This window comes from Orbicella franksi, chromosome 1 (genome assembly GCF_964199315.1).
Source record: "Orbicella franksi chromosome 1, jaOrbFran1.1, whole genome shotgun sequence".
NCBI classification, from domain to species: Eukaryota; Metazoa; Cnidaria; class Anthozoa; order Scleractinia; family Merulinidae; genus Orbicella; species Orbicella franksi.
Genome location: NC_138145.1, coordinates 13,387,530 through 13,404,060, shown reverse-complemented (window position 1 = coordinate 13,404,060; position 16,531 = coordinate 13,387,530). Strand labels below are relative to the sequence as shown.

The 16,531-nt window shown below is 44.5% G+C and overlaps 1 protein-coding gene and 1 pseudogene across 2 annotated transcripts in view; one reads left to right on the top strand and one right to left on the bottom strand.

The window, feature by feature from the left end:
* The window catches only part of LOC145491883 (torsin-1A pseudogene), a 32,404-nt pseudogene that overhangs the window by 13,608 nt on the left and 2,265 nt on the right, over nt 1-16,531 (bottom strand). The window lies entirely within an intron of this gene.
* LOC145491893 (uncharacterized) lies at nt 8,042-14,403 on the top strand. Its single transcript, XM_081471182.1, has 2 exons — nt 8,042-11,134; nt 12,939-14,403. The coding sequence occupies exons 1-2, from the start codon at nt 10,991-10,993 to the stop codon at nt 13,110-13,112; spliced, it is 318 nt and encodes a 105-aa protein (XP_081327308.1). The 5' UTR covers nt 8,042-10,990; the 3' UTR covers nt 13,113-14,403.

The following is a 16,531-nucleotide window of genomic DNA, read 5'->3' as shown; positions in this document are numbered from 1 at the left end:
CGCTACGTTGACGACACCTTTACCGCCGTTCACAAAGACGAAATTGACGATTTTCACGACCACCTAAACGAACAGAACGCCGACATCCAGTTTACTAAAGAGATCGAAGAAAATGGAAAACTTCCTTTTCTAGACTGTTTGGTAAGCCGCGACAACAAAGAACTACGAACGACAGTGTACAGAAAACCGACGCATACCGACAGATTACTTGACGAATCATCCTACAACCCGACTTCACACAAAGCCACGACTATAAAGACTTTGACGAGACGAGCGCAACTAGTTTGTGACACACCGGACAGCTTACGTGACGAAAACAGATACCTTGAACGTGTTTTTCACAAAAACAACTACAACGCTGACTTTATTAGACGAAACATTTACCGACCTACTGAAGCTGACGCTACGAACAGGAACCCTACGCCTGTTACTACAGTGACTATACCTTACATTAAGGGCACTTCTGAGACCATCTCGCGGATCCTACAGTCCTACAACATTCGTGTAGCCCACAAACCTACAACTACGTTACGACACTTACTGACCAACGTGAAAGACAGAGACGAACCTAACGACAGACAGGGAGCAGTTTACAAGATCAAATGCTCCGACTGCCAGGCTTCCTACATTGGTGAGACTGGCAGAAACCTTAACACGAGACTGACTGAACACAAACGAGCCACGAGAAATGGTGACGCCAACAATCACATTGCTGTACATCATCAACTGACAAACCACAACATTGACTGGGACTCTGCTCAGTGCTTAACCTACAGTACAAACTATTTTCAACGACTGACTCTGGAAAGCTGGTACACTAACCTAGAACAAACGCCTCTTAACAGATGTCAACAACTACCGGCGCCTTACAAACGACTTATCCACGACAGAAACGAAACCGACAAACGGACTTCTAAGAGACCGACTTAACAATACACGGACCAAAACCGACCTACTTGACTAACAATAGACGGATCGAAACCCACCAATGACTGATGACAAACTTTACACGAGTCTTTCAGCCAATACCATCATGGCTATGTTGGGAACTAGTCCCGAGACCCCTCTCGGTCCCGGAATCCGGGACATAGATTGTGTATGTGAGGAGATCGCACATGGCAGAAATACAGTTTCTCTTGCTGTTAATACCTCGTCTGTTCCTTGCTTCTAGTGGCACGCAGCGCTAGACTTGGTGTCAGAAGTGGGATCAACCTTTTTTTTAGAACCGCCCCAGCGAAAACTTCGATCACGAAACCTCTTCTCGCAACGTTACGTTGGATACACAAACTCATGGCGTCGAACCTCAAGCGCCCAGAACTCAACCTAACCGGAAACATTTCCGAAAATTTTAAAAACTTCGAAGTCAGGTTCAATGATTATTGCGTTCAAGCAGACTACCGTAACCTGGACAAAGACCCAGAGACGGAGCCAGCCGAGTATTACAAGAAACCACAGCTCGAAATCGCCGCACTTCGATCGGCCATGCCAGACGAAGCACTTCAGGTAATACGATACACGATAGAACCTCAGATCGCGACTGTTGACAGAGCCAAACCTTGGATATGGATGGCGAAACTTCGCATCCACTACACGGGATCGACCGGCAGTTCAATTCTGGCCGACAGATTTAAGTTTTGGGGCCATAACCAAACCCTGACCGAATCGGTACAAGCATGGGAAGTAAGAATTAGGCAAGCCGGAAGCCTGTGCTCTTACGGAACACTCAGTGACTAAATGTACCGCGACAAATTTATATTTGGACTCAACAACGACGCCATGCGAGCCGAGTTGCTAAAAACACATCTCAAGCCTGACAACACACCTAAGAGCATGGCAGATGTGGTGACCGAAGCCAAGGCCCTAGAGTCTGCCTACACCGCAAACAAGCTGATAACCGACTCCTCAAAATCAACCACCGAGGAACGAGTCCACTGGGTGAAACATAAAGAAATGAAACTACGAAGAGAGCCTGGAACATGCCACTGGTGTGGAGACAAACGGGGACCTCACCCATGGAAACAATGCCCAGCACGGGGCAAAACATGCTCGAAATGCGGTATCAATGACCACTTCGCCAATGTCTGCCTGGCAAACGGCCAACCACCACAACGACGGGGAGGCCCATTGCCTCCTTCCACTCGCAACAACCGGAACCCCAGCCAAACACCCAGTAACAGGGGCAGCAGTCGACGTCGGGAAGATGTGCATCACTTGCAATTTAGTGGAGACGAACCAACCGACCACATGGTATATGCGGATTATTATCACGAGCAATGTTACTCTCTAGGAACTCCACAGAAGAAGAGGAAATACTTTGTAAAACTGCCCCTGTCAGCTACCGGCTCACACTTCCAGCCAATTACATTCCAAATTGACACAGCAGCCTCGTGCAACACCCTATCTCATAGTACCCTCACCACTCTAGGCCAAGACATCCACATGTCAAAATCACCTTTTCTCTTACAACCATATGGGAACACTCGCCCACTGAGACCTTTGGACCAAGTCGAGCTGCTATGCCAAAGGAAAAATCAGTATGTCACCCTAACCTTCGAAATCCTACCAGATGACATCATGGCCAACAAGCCCGCCCTCTTATCAGGGGGCGACAGTGAAAGATTGGGACTTATCAGAATTGAATCAGACACTATCTTCTCTCTATCTCCGTCAGTAACGATCGCCCACTACAACGAAGCACAGGACACCCCGCCCACTGCACAGGAAATGCAAGCACAAGAGCAAGTGGAATGCAACCACATCGAACAACTCCACAACAACAGACCAAGCACCTGCAACCCACTCCCTTCTCCGTCTCAACCGATCAACATCCCTGCTAAACGGCGACTACCCCCCGCAGGTGCGCTTCAAAAAGAACACATTCTAATGGAATATGCTGAGAACTTTGAAGGTCTCGGCTGCCTTGGGCCCCCTGTGCATTTTGAAATCAAACACGATGTAACACCAGTTCAAATGCCTATCCACCGCATCCCAGTGGCAAAACGGGCGGCAGAAAAGAGTGCCCTAGACAAATACGAGAACGCCGGCGTCATAACTAAGGTTGATGAACCAACTCCATGGTGCTCAAATGAAGTCATCAGAGAAACTCCCAGAAAAGTCCGAATATGCATCGACCCCAGCCAGACGGTAAATAAAGCCATCCTTCGTCCCATTTACCAAATGCCAACCCTCAACGAGCAGCTTCATAAACTAGCCCATGCAAAATGCTTCTCTCTTGTTGATGTACGCGATGGATTCCTCCACATACCTCTTGACGAAGAGTCCTCGCGCATGACCACAATGCACACCTCTTATGGCCGCTACCGCTGGCAACGCCTTCCCTTCGGGATCTCAAGTGCTCCAGAAGAATTTCAGATGCGACTTATTTCTGCTCTGGAGGGTCTAGAGGGCATAATCTGTATAGCTGACGACATTTTGGTCTTTGGAGAGGGAACAGATTTCACTGAAGCTGAGCGAGATCATGATCGTCGCTTTGTAGCCCTAATGGAACGTTGCCTCCAAAAGAACATTAAACTAAACCCCACAAAACTGCAGTTCAAGTTACCAGAGGTGAAGTTTATGGGCAACATCATCACAGCAAATGGGATGAAAGCTGACCCTGACAAAGTCACTGCGATAACCACTATGCCCAAACCGAGAAACAAGGCAGCCCTCTTACGCTTTCTGGGAATGGCCAACTACCTATCGCCATACTGCTCAAATCTGAGTACCGTCATTAGACCCCTCACTGCCCTAACACAGAAAGATCTCCCATTCTCCTGGACAGAGGTTCAAGAAAGAGCATTCAATGATGCAAAGCAATTGATCGCCACTGCACCAATCCTCCAATACTATGATCTAGCGAAACCTGTGGTACTCCAAGTAGACGCCAGCGAAGAAGGCCTGGGGGGAGCGCTCCTCCAACCAAATGCTGACGGTAAACTCCAACCAGTCGCCTTTACCTCAAACAGCCTGAACAGCACAGAACAGCGCTACTCTCAACTCGAAAAGGAATGTCTTGCCATCTGCAACACGTTTGGGAAATTTGATCATTGGCTATTTGGCAAGTCAGACATCACAGTGCACACCGACCACCAACCCCTAGAAACCATCTACAAGAAACCACTTCATAAGTCACCCGCACGTCTTCAGCGAATGCTAATGCGACTTCAGAGATATCAGTTTAGCCTACATTACAAGAAAGGTACAAGCCTTCATATAGCAGACACACTATCCCGCGCTGCTTTACCCACCCCAGTGCATGCAAATGTAACAGGGTTTGAAGTGTTCCGCCTTGAACTTGAACACTCCGAGAATGACCACAACCCCCGTCTCACAGATGTCACAGAAGAACTCCTCAAATCAGAAACCAAAAGGGATCAAACCCTGACTGATCTACAACAAACTATCATCTCTGGCTGGCCCGACGACAAACAACACCTGGCCACCAACCTCCGCCCTTTCTGGACCTTCAGAGAGGAACTAAACATACACAATGGAATCATTTACAAAGGTCAGCAAGTCCTAGTTCCACAGTCCATGTACTCAACAATGCTTGGGAAAATACATGCGAACCACTTTGGAGCAGAGTCAAACATTCGCATGGCCCGCGAAGTTCTATTCTGGTCAGGCATGAGGAAAGCCATTTCAGACATGTGCGACACCTGCAGTGTCTGTGCTCAGTACAGTAAAACTCTTACAAAAGAACCTATGAAGTCGTTACCAATCCCAACGCAGCCGTGGCAAATTGTGAGCCAAGATATCTTTAGCCATGAGCAGAAGGACTACCTGGTTACTGTCTGCCATTTCTCGGACTGGATAGAAGTCGACGAACTCCAGGACACCCTCTCCGCCACAGTAATAAACAAGACCAAGGCCCACTTTGCGCGGTTTGGCATACCACAGATGTGCCATACTGACAATGGCTCACAATTCGCAAGCAAGGAATATGAGGACTTTGCCACACAATATGGATTCAAACACACTACCTCCTCACCATATCACCCTAGAGGCAATGGGAGAGCCGAAGCTGCCGTCAAAGTGGCCAAAACAGCACTGAAGAAATCCACTGACCTCCAGTCCGCACTGCTAAATTACAGGAACACGCCGCCCCAGGGACTCACATATTCGCCTGCACAGCGTATGCTCTGTTGACGTACAAGGACAACACTGCCAACACCAAACCACCTCATCAAGCCTTCACCCGTGAACCTAGCTGTCGTCACTCAAGAGCTCACCTTGAAGCGAGCTGCGAGCAAACGCTACTACGACAGCTCACCAACCAAAGTACATCCCGAGCTTGCTGTTGGCTCAAGCGTTTATGCGAAACCTCCACCTACACAGAGGGGTCATCCATGGATACAGGGAACTATCCTCTCCCAGGACAGACCCAGATCATACACCATTCAGACACCGAACAGCAACATCCGTAGAAACCGGGTTCATATCACGCCAACAGTTGAACAGTCTCCTCCACCAACACAGACCACCCCTCCGCCACTGATCCAGGAACCACCACCGGACAACGGCAACGTCACCATAACACCACAAGCAGAAGAAACTGTAGTTACATGTAACAATCATCTCCCAGCGCAGACACAACACGCAGAAACAGAGAGACTCTCAAAAAATGGGTCCACGAATCTTGCAACTCTAGCCAGCCAAGACAAACCTACAGAACCCATTCTAGGGAACACAAGAACAAGAACGAGGATCATCAAACCTCCTTCGAGGTTTGAAGACTATGAACTGACCTAGAGGTCTACATTGACTTACAGTTGCTTATTCTCTTAGGCCATTTATAGGGCCCATTGTTGTATTTTGTAAGAGACATTTCCTTTTTTTATATAAGGGGGGAGATGTTGGGAACTAGTCCCGAGACCCCTCTCGGTCCCGGAATCCGGGACATAGATTGTGTATGTGAGGAGATCGCACATGGCAGAAATACAGTTTCTCTTGCTGTTAATACCTCGTCTGTTCCTTGCTTCTAGTGGCACGCAGCGCTAGACTGCTATAATGACCAATCACGTTCAACGGACCAGACTTATAAGATCATCGACTGACAAACACTATTCACTTGACTCTGAAGATGACTTCCGCTCAGGTTGTCGAAACGTCAGTCACCAACAACAGTTCTTTTCAGAACTACACTCACCCGGACGATCACACTATACGAACTACTGATACTCCTGGGTTCAAACCATTTACTGTGATAGTTGCATGAGTATATAACAGATTTTGCAGAATACTTCTCCAAACACACCAAGGTTTCTTTACAAACCAAAGTGAGAAAAAAATCAAGAAGACATTGGCCTGTCTAGCTCAGCATGTATTGTGGAAAACTTTGCCTATTAGGTCTCGAGTATTCCTCTTAGCCTATGGCTTCGGAACTTTGTTGGGGTTCAATCCCATCAAGGTCAAAGAATTTATCCTTGCCTAGTGCAGTCCCTATTTCCTGTCTAGGGCTAACACTTAGCCTATGTGTAACCATACGCACCCCTCAAGGAAAAACAGGAGGGAGGGAATGTTCCCTCCATCCCAAAATTACAGACCAGTTAGTAACTAACATTACGTATCCAAGTTGACTGAAAAAGTTGTTTTTAACCAAGTTTACGATCACATGGTATCAAATGGTATCTTTCTTGTGCTTCAATCAGTGGGACTGGCGCCGAATATGGCGGCCACGAGTTTTAAAGCTCTGATTTTTGCGTTTTATTTCTTAGCTTTTTGTTGTGAAATTCTTTCTACTTGGGATCCAATCGATTGCCACCAGCATGGGCCTTGCCAAGAAGCTCTCAGGGTTTTTCTGGTGCATATCTTTGTCATTACGGTCGATTTGCTGTCACTGGACGAGCGTCAGTCGCTTTTGTGGCGAAGCGCTGTGGATTTCATAGCGCCAAGTTTCCTTTGGTATCTTGGACAAAGCGCGGATGTACATCTCTGCTAATTCCTGGTCATGATCCGCCTCTATACAGTACAATTTTTTGAGACATTTCGATTAACCCTGGTCCGGAGACTTTAATTCAAAACAATTTGAAGAGGCGAAATGGACATGGAAATCTACCGAATATCTTGGATTTGCAAACGAATAGTCGCGTTATAACATACACCCGTGCTGAACTACTTGGCTTTCGTCGTGCGTCTCGCAGTTTTGTTTGTAGATCAGTTCTCCATGATTTAAAGCTAAATGGACTGCTGAGGTTTAGAGGATGTCGAGCTGGTCGACGGAAGATATCTGTACTTCTTTCTGATCGAATAAGACATACTATTCGCCGTGATAGAACCATCTCTCGCACATTGGTTTTGGTTCCTATTGCTCCTGAACATTGTTTACGTGCTGGAAGCTATTTAAAATTCTGTAGTTTGAATGCCAGGTCTGTGAGAAACAAATCGGTGGATTTCGTGTCTTATGTTGAATCATCTGGAGCAGATATTTTTGTAGTAACTGAGACATGGCTTTCTGAAATTGACGATGCGTGCAGAGCTGAAATCACCCCGCCCGGGTACAAGCTGTTTGATCACACACGATCTGATCGAACAGGTGGTGGATCTGCTCTCTTGATTAGGGAAAATTTGGATGCAAGCCGTTTAGATGCTGGCGGGCGTACTTCTTTCGAGTTTTCTCATTGGATGGTCGAGTTCCAGTCGCAAAAACTCCAGATTGTTATTACTTTCCGTCCACCCTATTCGAGTAACCATCCTGTCACGACGAGCGTATTCTTTGCTGACGTTTTGAGTTTCCTGGAGAATATCATAATGTCATCTGTACCGTTACTGATAGCAGGTGATTTTAATATCCACATAGACGTTCCCGGGAACGCAGGCAGTGTTTGTTTTAAGGAGTTGCATGAGTCAATGGGTCTTCAACAACATGTAAACGAGCCAACGCACGAGTCAGGTCACACCCTGGATTTGATCATTACTCGACAGTGCGACTCCTTATTGGCTGACATCCCTGTGTCTGACTGTCTGTTTTTTGATCACTTTACTTTGATCTGTAATCTTAGGCCCGTTCCAAACGCCGCTCCATTCATGCGCCGAACCTAACTGATGAGTTAAGTACGGCAGAAGAGCGGCGTTTGAATCAGTTTGGTTCGACAGGTTAGGTTTGGTGCGGCAAACAACATTAAATTCGGCAGGGTCTGTCGCACTATGCGACGTTGGAGCGGTAGCTGATTCATACGGCGTTCTCCTCATGTGTCGAACCTAATGCATAAATTACTATAATTTATTTTTCATATAACGGGACTCGTGATTGGCTCAAAATTGAGTGACGTGACCAGTCATACATGAAGCTCAAAGTCGTCGCTAAAAATAAAGCCACCAAAATACCAGTATGTTTTCGATATATGAGAAACGGGACTGTATAAGCGAGGTTCTTTTGCGCAAATTCATTTTTTGCTTTTTCTTCGTGATAAGAGCTCAGCTTATTAGATTTCCCTTTGACAAGTCGATTTAACCTTGAGAAAACCTGTCTAAATACAAACACCGAACCTTGAGTTTGAATTTGCTTCCCTGAATATTGCTATAACAGCATGATAACAGCGAAATGTTAGTCACAGCTTTTCTATTTGGACAGAGTTCGTGAATTCAGAACGCATATGTTCTCGTCGAAAATTCTTACCACCGGTTCCCCGAATTAAATTCGACGCAAGTACGCCGTCTGAACCAGCCGTCGCTCCAAAGTCGCTCTAAAGTCGAACTTAATCAAGTTTGGTTCGGCACATGAGTGGAGTGGCGTTTGGACCGGGCCTTACCCTTCACAAGCCACCGCTCCCTATTAAAGAAAAAAATCTCTTTCAGGAAGACTAACGTGGTTGACGTTAACCTATTATGTGATGAACTTTCTACAACTTCGCTTTGTACAGACAGCTCTGACGCTCTGGATGATGTTGTTAAATGTTACAATTCTATTTCGTCATTGGTCTAAGTAACTAGTGAGTCACGTGAGATAGAGCGCGGGAACCTGAGCATTCAGTTCGAGCGTTGACCTTTGAGCAGTCAGTCGTATGATTGAATTATCCTTCGAAAATTCTTCAGAAAATGGATAAAAACGATCCTTCTTCGATGCATGAGGAAGCATGGCTGAGTGAAGAATCTGACGGCTTTTCTGGAGGGGCCTTTAGTGCCAACGACGCTATACTTGCGGCCCTCCAGTCGTTGAATAAGAAAATGACCGAAATGGGCGCATCGCTCAGATCATTAGGCAACTTAAGATACCAGGACGGGAAGAGCTAGGACGGCTACCGGAAGTAAATTTACTCAACGGGGCATGCGCACGAGAACTCTCCACTAATCTCTCTGCCGTCCTCGTCTCGTCGAGGACGTCATTTCGCCCGACTAGCCGTCGCACCGAAAACGTGAGTATTGTGCGCTTGTTTTGCCCCGATAAATGTTCTTATCGACTTTATTTTTAGTTACATCGATAGGAATGTTTATAAGGTTCGCATTTTTGGTGATTGTAGTGTAGAATACCACGCTGACATGCCAAAATGTGAATAAAAATATTCCTCGTTTGTTCGTTTGTGTTTCAGTCACTGTTCAGTCGCTGTCACGAGTGTGCAAGCTCGATACAAACTGTATGCATTGAGAATACATCAGTGTAAGTACCGTCGATAAAATGTTGTAAGAATGAATGCCATGGAGCGTCTGTCGAGCAAACAGAATACACATTTTCAAACTGATGTTTAGTTGTTGTTTTTTTATACTACCCGGAACTTGATGCAACGTTTGTTTTATTGTCATAATGCTTGTTACAATTACAGATGGAAATTGAAATGTTCACCAAAAGTCAGGATTCTTCGGCGACAGAATTCTCAAACGCTCCAGTGGTAAAAAGCCATCTGAAGCAGGTCGATCAGATTGCTCGTTTAATTTTCTCATACGGAAATTCAGGTTTCTCTATTAAAATATTGACAGATGTTTGCTTGGCTTATAAAGAAAAATAAATTCAGCATCGCTGTTCACTATCGTTTAAGCTTAATAGGATAAGATTTCTACCATCTTTTTTATTGTCTAAAGGATGTTTGAATTATTGACGTCGCCGTCCTTTGCAAAAATACACATCTTAAGCATTTTGTTTTTGGCGACACGACGGGACCCGCGAAAGTTTCCCGCGTCCACTGCCGTTCCCGTCCTGGCCTTCCCGTCCTCGTATCTTAAGGTCCCTATTGAAAGAGGAAGGGGAAACTCAGACCTCCACAACGGCAGAACCTGCCACAAAACGAAAATCCCTGTCAACAGGGGATAACTCTGACACAGAGGAATCAGATGCAGATGCACTTTTGGCTGCAAACAAACGACCTAAAGTTCTCGCCGACAAGAGCAACGGCTCCACGTGCGAAACCAGTGCAGATGACGAAAGCGATTCTTTACTCGATGACATCACGCAGTCTCTCACCGACACGGAGAAAACTGCCCCGAAAGTGTCTGAGAAACTTGCCAAGATCGTAAACTTGAGGTGGCTTACTAAGCTTGACGAGACAAACCTCAAGGAAAAATCGGATAAATACCTTCGGCCGATAAACTGTGATCGGCTAATCATTCCGAAGGTAAACCCTGAAATCTGGGGGCGCCTCGATCGGCACACGAGGGGCAAGGACCTGAAGTTGTCAAACTTGCAAACCACACTTACGAAGGTCGGTAATATAACCGCACAAACCACCGATATGTTGTTGAAGGCTCGTGCCGAGGACGGAAAAGTTGATGTTGACAACATGGTCCGAATGAATGCCGATGCATTAGCACTTCTTGGGCATATCAGCTTCGAAATATCCCAAAGGAGGCGTGAGGCCATTCGCCCAACACTGCACAAAGATTATGCCACGCTGTGTGCTTCACACGTGCCTATTACAAATTTTTTGTTCGGCGATGAAGTGATAACGCAGCTTAATCACATCCGTGCTTCAAACAAGATCAGTAGCACGGCAAGCCCCTCAAACTCCGCCAATAGGCGATCCTATGGCAAATCGCACACGCCAGGTAATAACCAGCAATGAAAGCCTTTTTTAGGCAAAACGCTTCCGGGCAACCAGTCGTACAAGAAGTCGACTCCATATCAACACCACTGGAAGAAACAGACCGGCCAAACGGCCCGGAAGTAACCAGTAACATTATTACGACTCTTGGCACCACCTCGGTAAGCGAATTTAAAGCTATTTTACCATCACTTTTAAAGTATTTTCAGGGGAGAACACAAACGTTCAAAGCAGGCAGTTTAACCGCTTATTCCCACATATGGCAAGAACTGACTTCTGATCCTGAAGTTTTAGAGACTGTTACTGGTCAATATATTGAATTTGATTCTCTGCCAATGCAGGTCAAACCCTTTATGCAACCTAAGTTATCACAAATACAAACAGAATCGGTTGATTTGGAAATTACTCAGCTCCTCAAGAAGGGAGTTATTCAACCTTGCCAACACGAGACAGGGGAATTTATATCACCTATCTTTACCAGACCCACAAAGGATGGCTCCTTTCGAATGATTTTAAACTTGAAATGTTTTAATGCAAATGTAACTCACTATCATTTTAAAACGGACAACATCTGGTCTGCCATCAGGCTAATGAAGCCGGGGTGCTACATGGCATCCATAGACCTTAAAGACGCCTATTACTTAGTGCCAATATGTAAGGACCATCAAAAATTTCTTAAGTTTGAATGGAAAGGAGCCTTGCACCAATTTGTGCGTTTTCCGAATGGATTAGCAGTTTGCCCTAGGAAGTTCACAAAGCTGCTTAAGCCGATTTTTTCGAGTCACTTTTGAGACAACAAGGGCACATTTCAGTTGCATATATAGACGACTCATGGTTGACAGCAGATAATCTCGGCCAATGTACCAAAAATGTCATTGATACAACCAGTTTGCTTGACAAAGTAGGGTTTGTAATTCACCCTGAAAAGTCTCCTTCTTCCGACACAGATTACAACTTTCCTTGGGTTTGTTCTCAACTCTAAAATTAAAAGATGCATGTGAAAATCTACTCGCTACTGTCTCCCCTTCCATAAGGGATGTGGCTCAAGTACTTGGGCTTATGACCTCTAGTTTTCCAGGGGTGATGTATGGCCCATTACACCATAAGTTTCTTGAAATGGACAGAACGCGAGCTCTAAAACCACACAAAGGGAATTTTGATAAGAACATGAACTTATCCCTGGAAGCCATAATTGACCTAAAATGGTGGGTCACTGCACTGCCCTCAGCCTATAACCTTATCAACCATGGAGACCCCCAGGTTACTATGACGACAGATGCTTCTCTGATTGGATGGGGGTGCTGTATTGATAGTCACCTCTGGAAGGAATTGGTCTCCAGAAGAAGCACAGCATGACATTAATTATTTGGAAATGCTTGCTGTTTCCCTTGCCTTGAAATCTTTCTCAAGTGTAGTCCAGGGTAAACATGTGAAACTCCTAGTTGATAACACTACTGCAGTTACTACCATTAACCAAATGGGCACATGCCATTCTCGAGTAAACAATCAACTTTAACACCAAATCTGGTTGTGGTGCATAGACCATAGTGTTTGGCTATCAGTTGCACATATTCCTGGAAAACAAAATACTGAGGCAGATAGAGAATCACGGCTCCCCCGGAAAGAAACAGAATTGACTTTACAGAAGCCAATTTTTGATGCTGCTACTAAAAAATTAGGCGTGACTCCTAATGTGGATTTGTTTGCCTCTAGACTGAATTTCAAGTTAAAGCCCTATGTTGCATACCAGCCTGACCCAGAGGTCCATGCCATCAGTGCCTTTCACATCTCCTGGAAGGGATATACCTTTCATGGATTTCCCCCATTTAGTGTCATAGAGCGGGTATTACAAAAGATTTCTGACGAGGAAGCCACAGGCTTACTAGTAGTTCCACACTGGCCAACTCAGACTTGGTGGCCATATTTAACGAATATGCTCATTGATTATCCTCTCATGCTACCTAGGAAGGAAGACACACTGTACCTGCCAGCACATCCACACCTGCTGCATCCACTACACAAGAAACTTCAACTACTGGTCTGCCACTTGTCAGGGATCTCCTTACAAGCAGAGGAATTTCGGCTGGGGCTGCAAAGATCATCATGCAATCCTGGCGAACGAGTACACAAAAGCAGTAGCAGACTTACCACCAGCGATGGCAAGAGTTCTGTCGTTCAAGGGGTATTAATCCCATTTCAGCTTCTATAGAGAATGGTCTGGAATTTCTTTATCAGCAGTATGAAAATGGCCTATCGTATAGTGGTATTAACACAGCCAGATGTGCTTTATCCACTGTTATCTTCCTTCCAGATGGTGGCTCCGTTGGAAATCACCTTTTGGTTTCCCGATTCCTTAAAGGTGTCTTTGAGTCAAGGCCTTCCCTTCCACGTTAGAAGGACATATGGGATGTTTCTGTTGTTTTAGACTATTTAAAGACACTGCCTCCACTTGAGGAATTAAGCCTTAAAGACATCACACATAAAACTGTTGTGTTAGTTGCATTGTTATCTGGCCAGCGATGCCAAACTGTTCATGTACTTACAGTTAGTGGCATGAGGATTACAAATGATACTGTTCACTTTGAGATTGCTAAACTTTTGAAGACATCCAAACCTGGCAAGCATCAAGGACACTTGGAGTTTAAATCGTACGCAGTAGACGAACGTCTATCTGTTGCGACTTGCCCCAGGCAATATGTAAAACTCACAGAACCAATCAGAACTGGTCATGACCCTCTGTGGTTAAGTTATAGTAAACCCTGTAAACCAGTAAGTCGTGACACTTGTTAGTCGCTGGATTAAGAATGTTTTAGAAAAGGCTGGAGTTAACACAAAGGTTTTTTTCTGCTCATAGTACCCGGACTGCTGCCACTTCAGGTGAATGGTCAAATAATGTTTCTATCAATACTATCATGGATGCAGCTGGATGGTCCAGAGAAAGCACTTTCAGAAAGTTCTATGACAAGCCAGTTCAAGCAGTTGTCAATTTTGGGGACGAACTTGTCTCCACGCATGACTGTTCCAGTAAGCAATAAAATGGTCTTTGTTTACCTGTTCATGGCCACATTGCTTTAAAGTCTCACGTGACTTACTAGTGACTTAGACCAATGACGAAATAGAATTTTAAAATTAAACGAGACTTACCTGTAAGGTGAAGTTTGATTGGAATTCTATGAGTCGTTGGTCAGGAGCTAGGGAGTCACGTACCCACCCTATTCTTACACAATATTGGGCGTGTTTTTCGGCCCACCCTAAACTAGTGAGAAATTATGCGTCCACTCACAGGATTTAAAGACTGAATGCTCAGGTTCCCGCGCTCTATCTCACATGACTCCCTAGCTCCTGACCAATGACTCATAGAATTCCAATCAAACTTCACCTTACAGGTAAGTCTCGTTTAATCTTAAAATTCTACATAATCTTCGGCTCTTGATCGTCATGCTCCACTTGTCACTAAGTTTATCACAGTGAGGCCTTTGGTACCTTGGTTTAACGAAGATATTAGGGAGTCAAGGGCGGAAAGACGGAGAGCTGAAAGGAAATGGCGTCAATCACGATGTGTCCGTGATTTGCTTGAGTTCCAAATGAAGAGGAATTTTACAACCTACCTGATGAATGGAGCCCGTCGTAAGTTCTACTCAGACTTTATTGCTGAACTAATAACTCCAGTCAAAGGAACCTATTCTCGGCAACAAAGAGGTTGCTAAATTAAGGTCATGAGGTACCTTTTCCACCAACTAGTGACAAGTTGGTTTTAGCCAATGAAATGGGTAGCTTCTTTGTTGAAAAGATTAACACCATCCATGCCAAATTAGACAGACTTAGCTGATTGTTTGCATGATTCCAATTTTGATTATGTGAATATGTCATAATCTACAACACTGGACAGCTTCATCCCTTTAACTGAAAGGGCAGTAAGTAAGTTGACTGGCTGCTCTCCGAAGAAGAGCTGCATGTTTGATCTGATGTCAACACCTATGGATTCCTGGGCTTCAATCTTCTTATAGGCAATTCCATAGCACTGAAACTGCACTTATCAAAGCGATGAATGATATTTTGTTAAAGATGAACTCTCAACACGTCACTTTGTTAATTTTATTGGATTTGAGTGCTGCCTTTGACACCGTTGATCATCAAATACTTTTAGGGAGGCTATCTGACGAGGCTGGTATACGTAGGACTGCTCTGAACTAGTTTAGATTGAACTTGTCTGACAGAAGTCAGCGCGTTTCTGTACATGGGGTTCTTTCTCGTCCTTTTGACTTGGACTGCGGAGTACCTCAAGGATCATGTTTAGGGCCTCTGTTATTCATAATATATGCGTCCAAGCTGTTTTAAATCGTGGAACATCATCTTCTTGTTGCTCATTGTTTCGCGGATGATACGCAGCTGTATCTGAGTTTCAAACCACTCGACAGCACTGCTCAAGCTGATGCTATACAAGCTATGGAAAAATGCATTGACGTGGTGAGGAAATGGATGATTCAAGATCGGTTGATGATCGATGATGGTAAAACCGAGTTTTTGTTGGTGGCACACGACAACAGCTTGAAAAATTAGATTCGTGTTCCATTGCTGTGGGCAATAATCCTATCAGTCCAAGCCCATGCGTTAAAAACCTTGGATCGTGGTTTCACAGCAACCTAAGTATGACTGATGATATAAACAAGACTTGTAATGCGGCATTTTACCATTTACATAACTTGAGAGGTATTAAGAAATACCTATCGAGGGATTCTTTACCTACTTTGGTGCATGCTCTTATAACCAGCCATCTTGACTATTGTAATGGCTTATTGTTTGGCTCACCAAAGGCGCAGATCGCTAAATTACAGCGTGTACAAAACGCAGCAGCAAGACTTATTCTTGGCTTCGGAAAGCTTTCTCACATTACACCGGCGCTTTACGAGCTGCACTGGCTGCCGGTTTCTTTGCGTATTGATTATAAGATTTTACTTTTGACTTTTAAATGTATTTATGGCCTTGCACCAACTTATCTTAGTGATCTCATTAGTATAAAATCGAATTCATCATATAATCTTTGGTCTACTGGTAAGCTCTTATTAGACCATCCCAAGGGAAAGATGCTTGCAACATTGGGAGCCAGATCATTTTCAGCAGCAGCTCCGAAACTCTGGAGTAGCCTACCTTTGGAGGTTTGTCAAGCGACATCACTTGACAGTTATAAATCTCGACTTAAGACTTATCTTTTTAAGAAGTATTTTTATAATTTATAAATTTATTTTATTTTATGGTGATTGTAAAGCACTATTGATCAGAATATGTAAATATGCGCTATATAAATTGGTAAATTATTATTAGTATTTTTTTTTTTCCTTGAGGGTGGATATGGCTACATGTTGGCTAGCTAACACTAACAAAGAAATACTTAGGTTAACTTCCCACACTCCAAATTACTTAAGAGTTCTCTACTTTCAGCTTCTAGTATCACTGCTGTGTGGTGCAACATTGCAGACCTAAGGTTTGAAAATAACATATTGTGTATGTCACAATATTACAGCCTAAAATCTCATCCAGTGTTCATCTTTGAACTGCCT

Bases quoted from the DNA above. Each gene is read 5' to 3' on its own strand.
- LOC145491893 (XM_081471182.1), top strand. From the start codon at position 10,991: ATGAAAGCCTTTTTTAGGCAAAACGCTTCCGGGCAACCAGTCGTACAA. The intron at 11,135-12,938 runs GTAAGCGAATTT...CATGCTACCTAG, and splicing joins CGACTCTTGGCACCACCTCG to GAAGGAAGACACACTGTACC.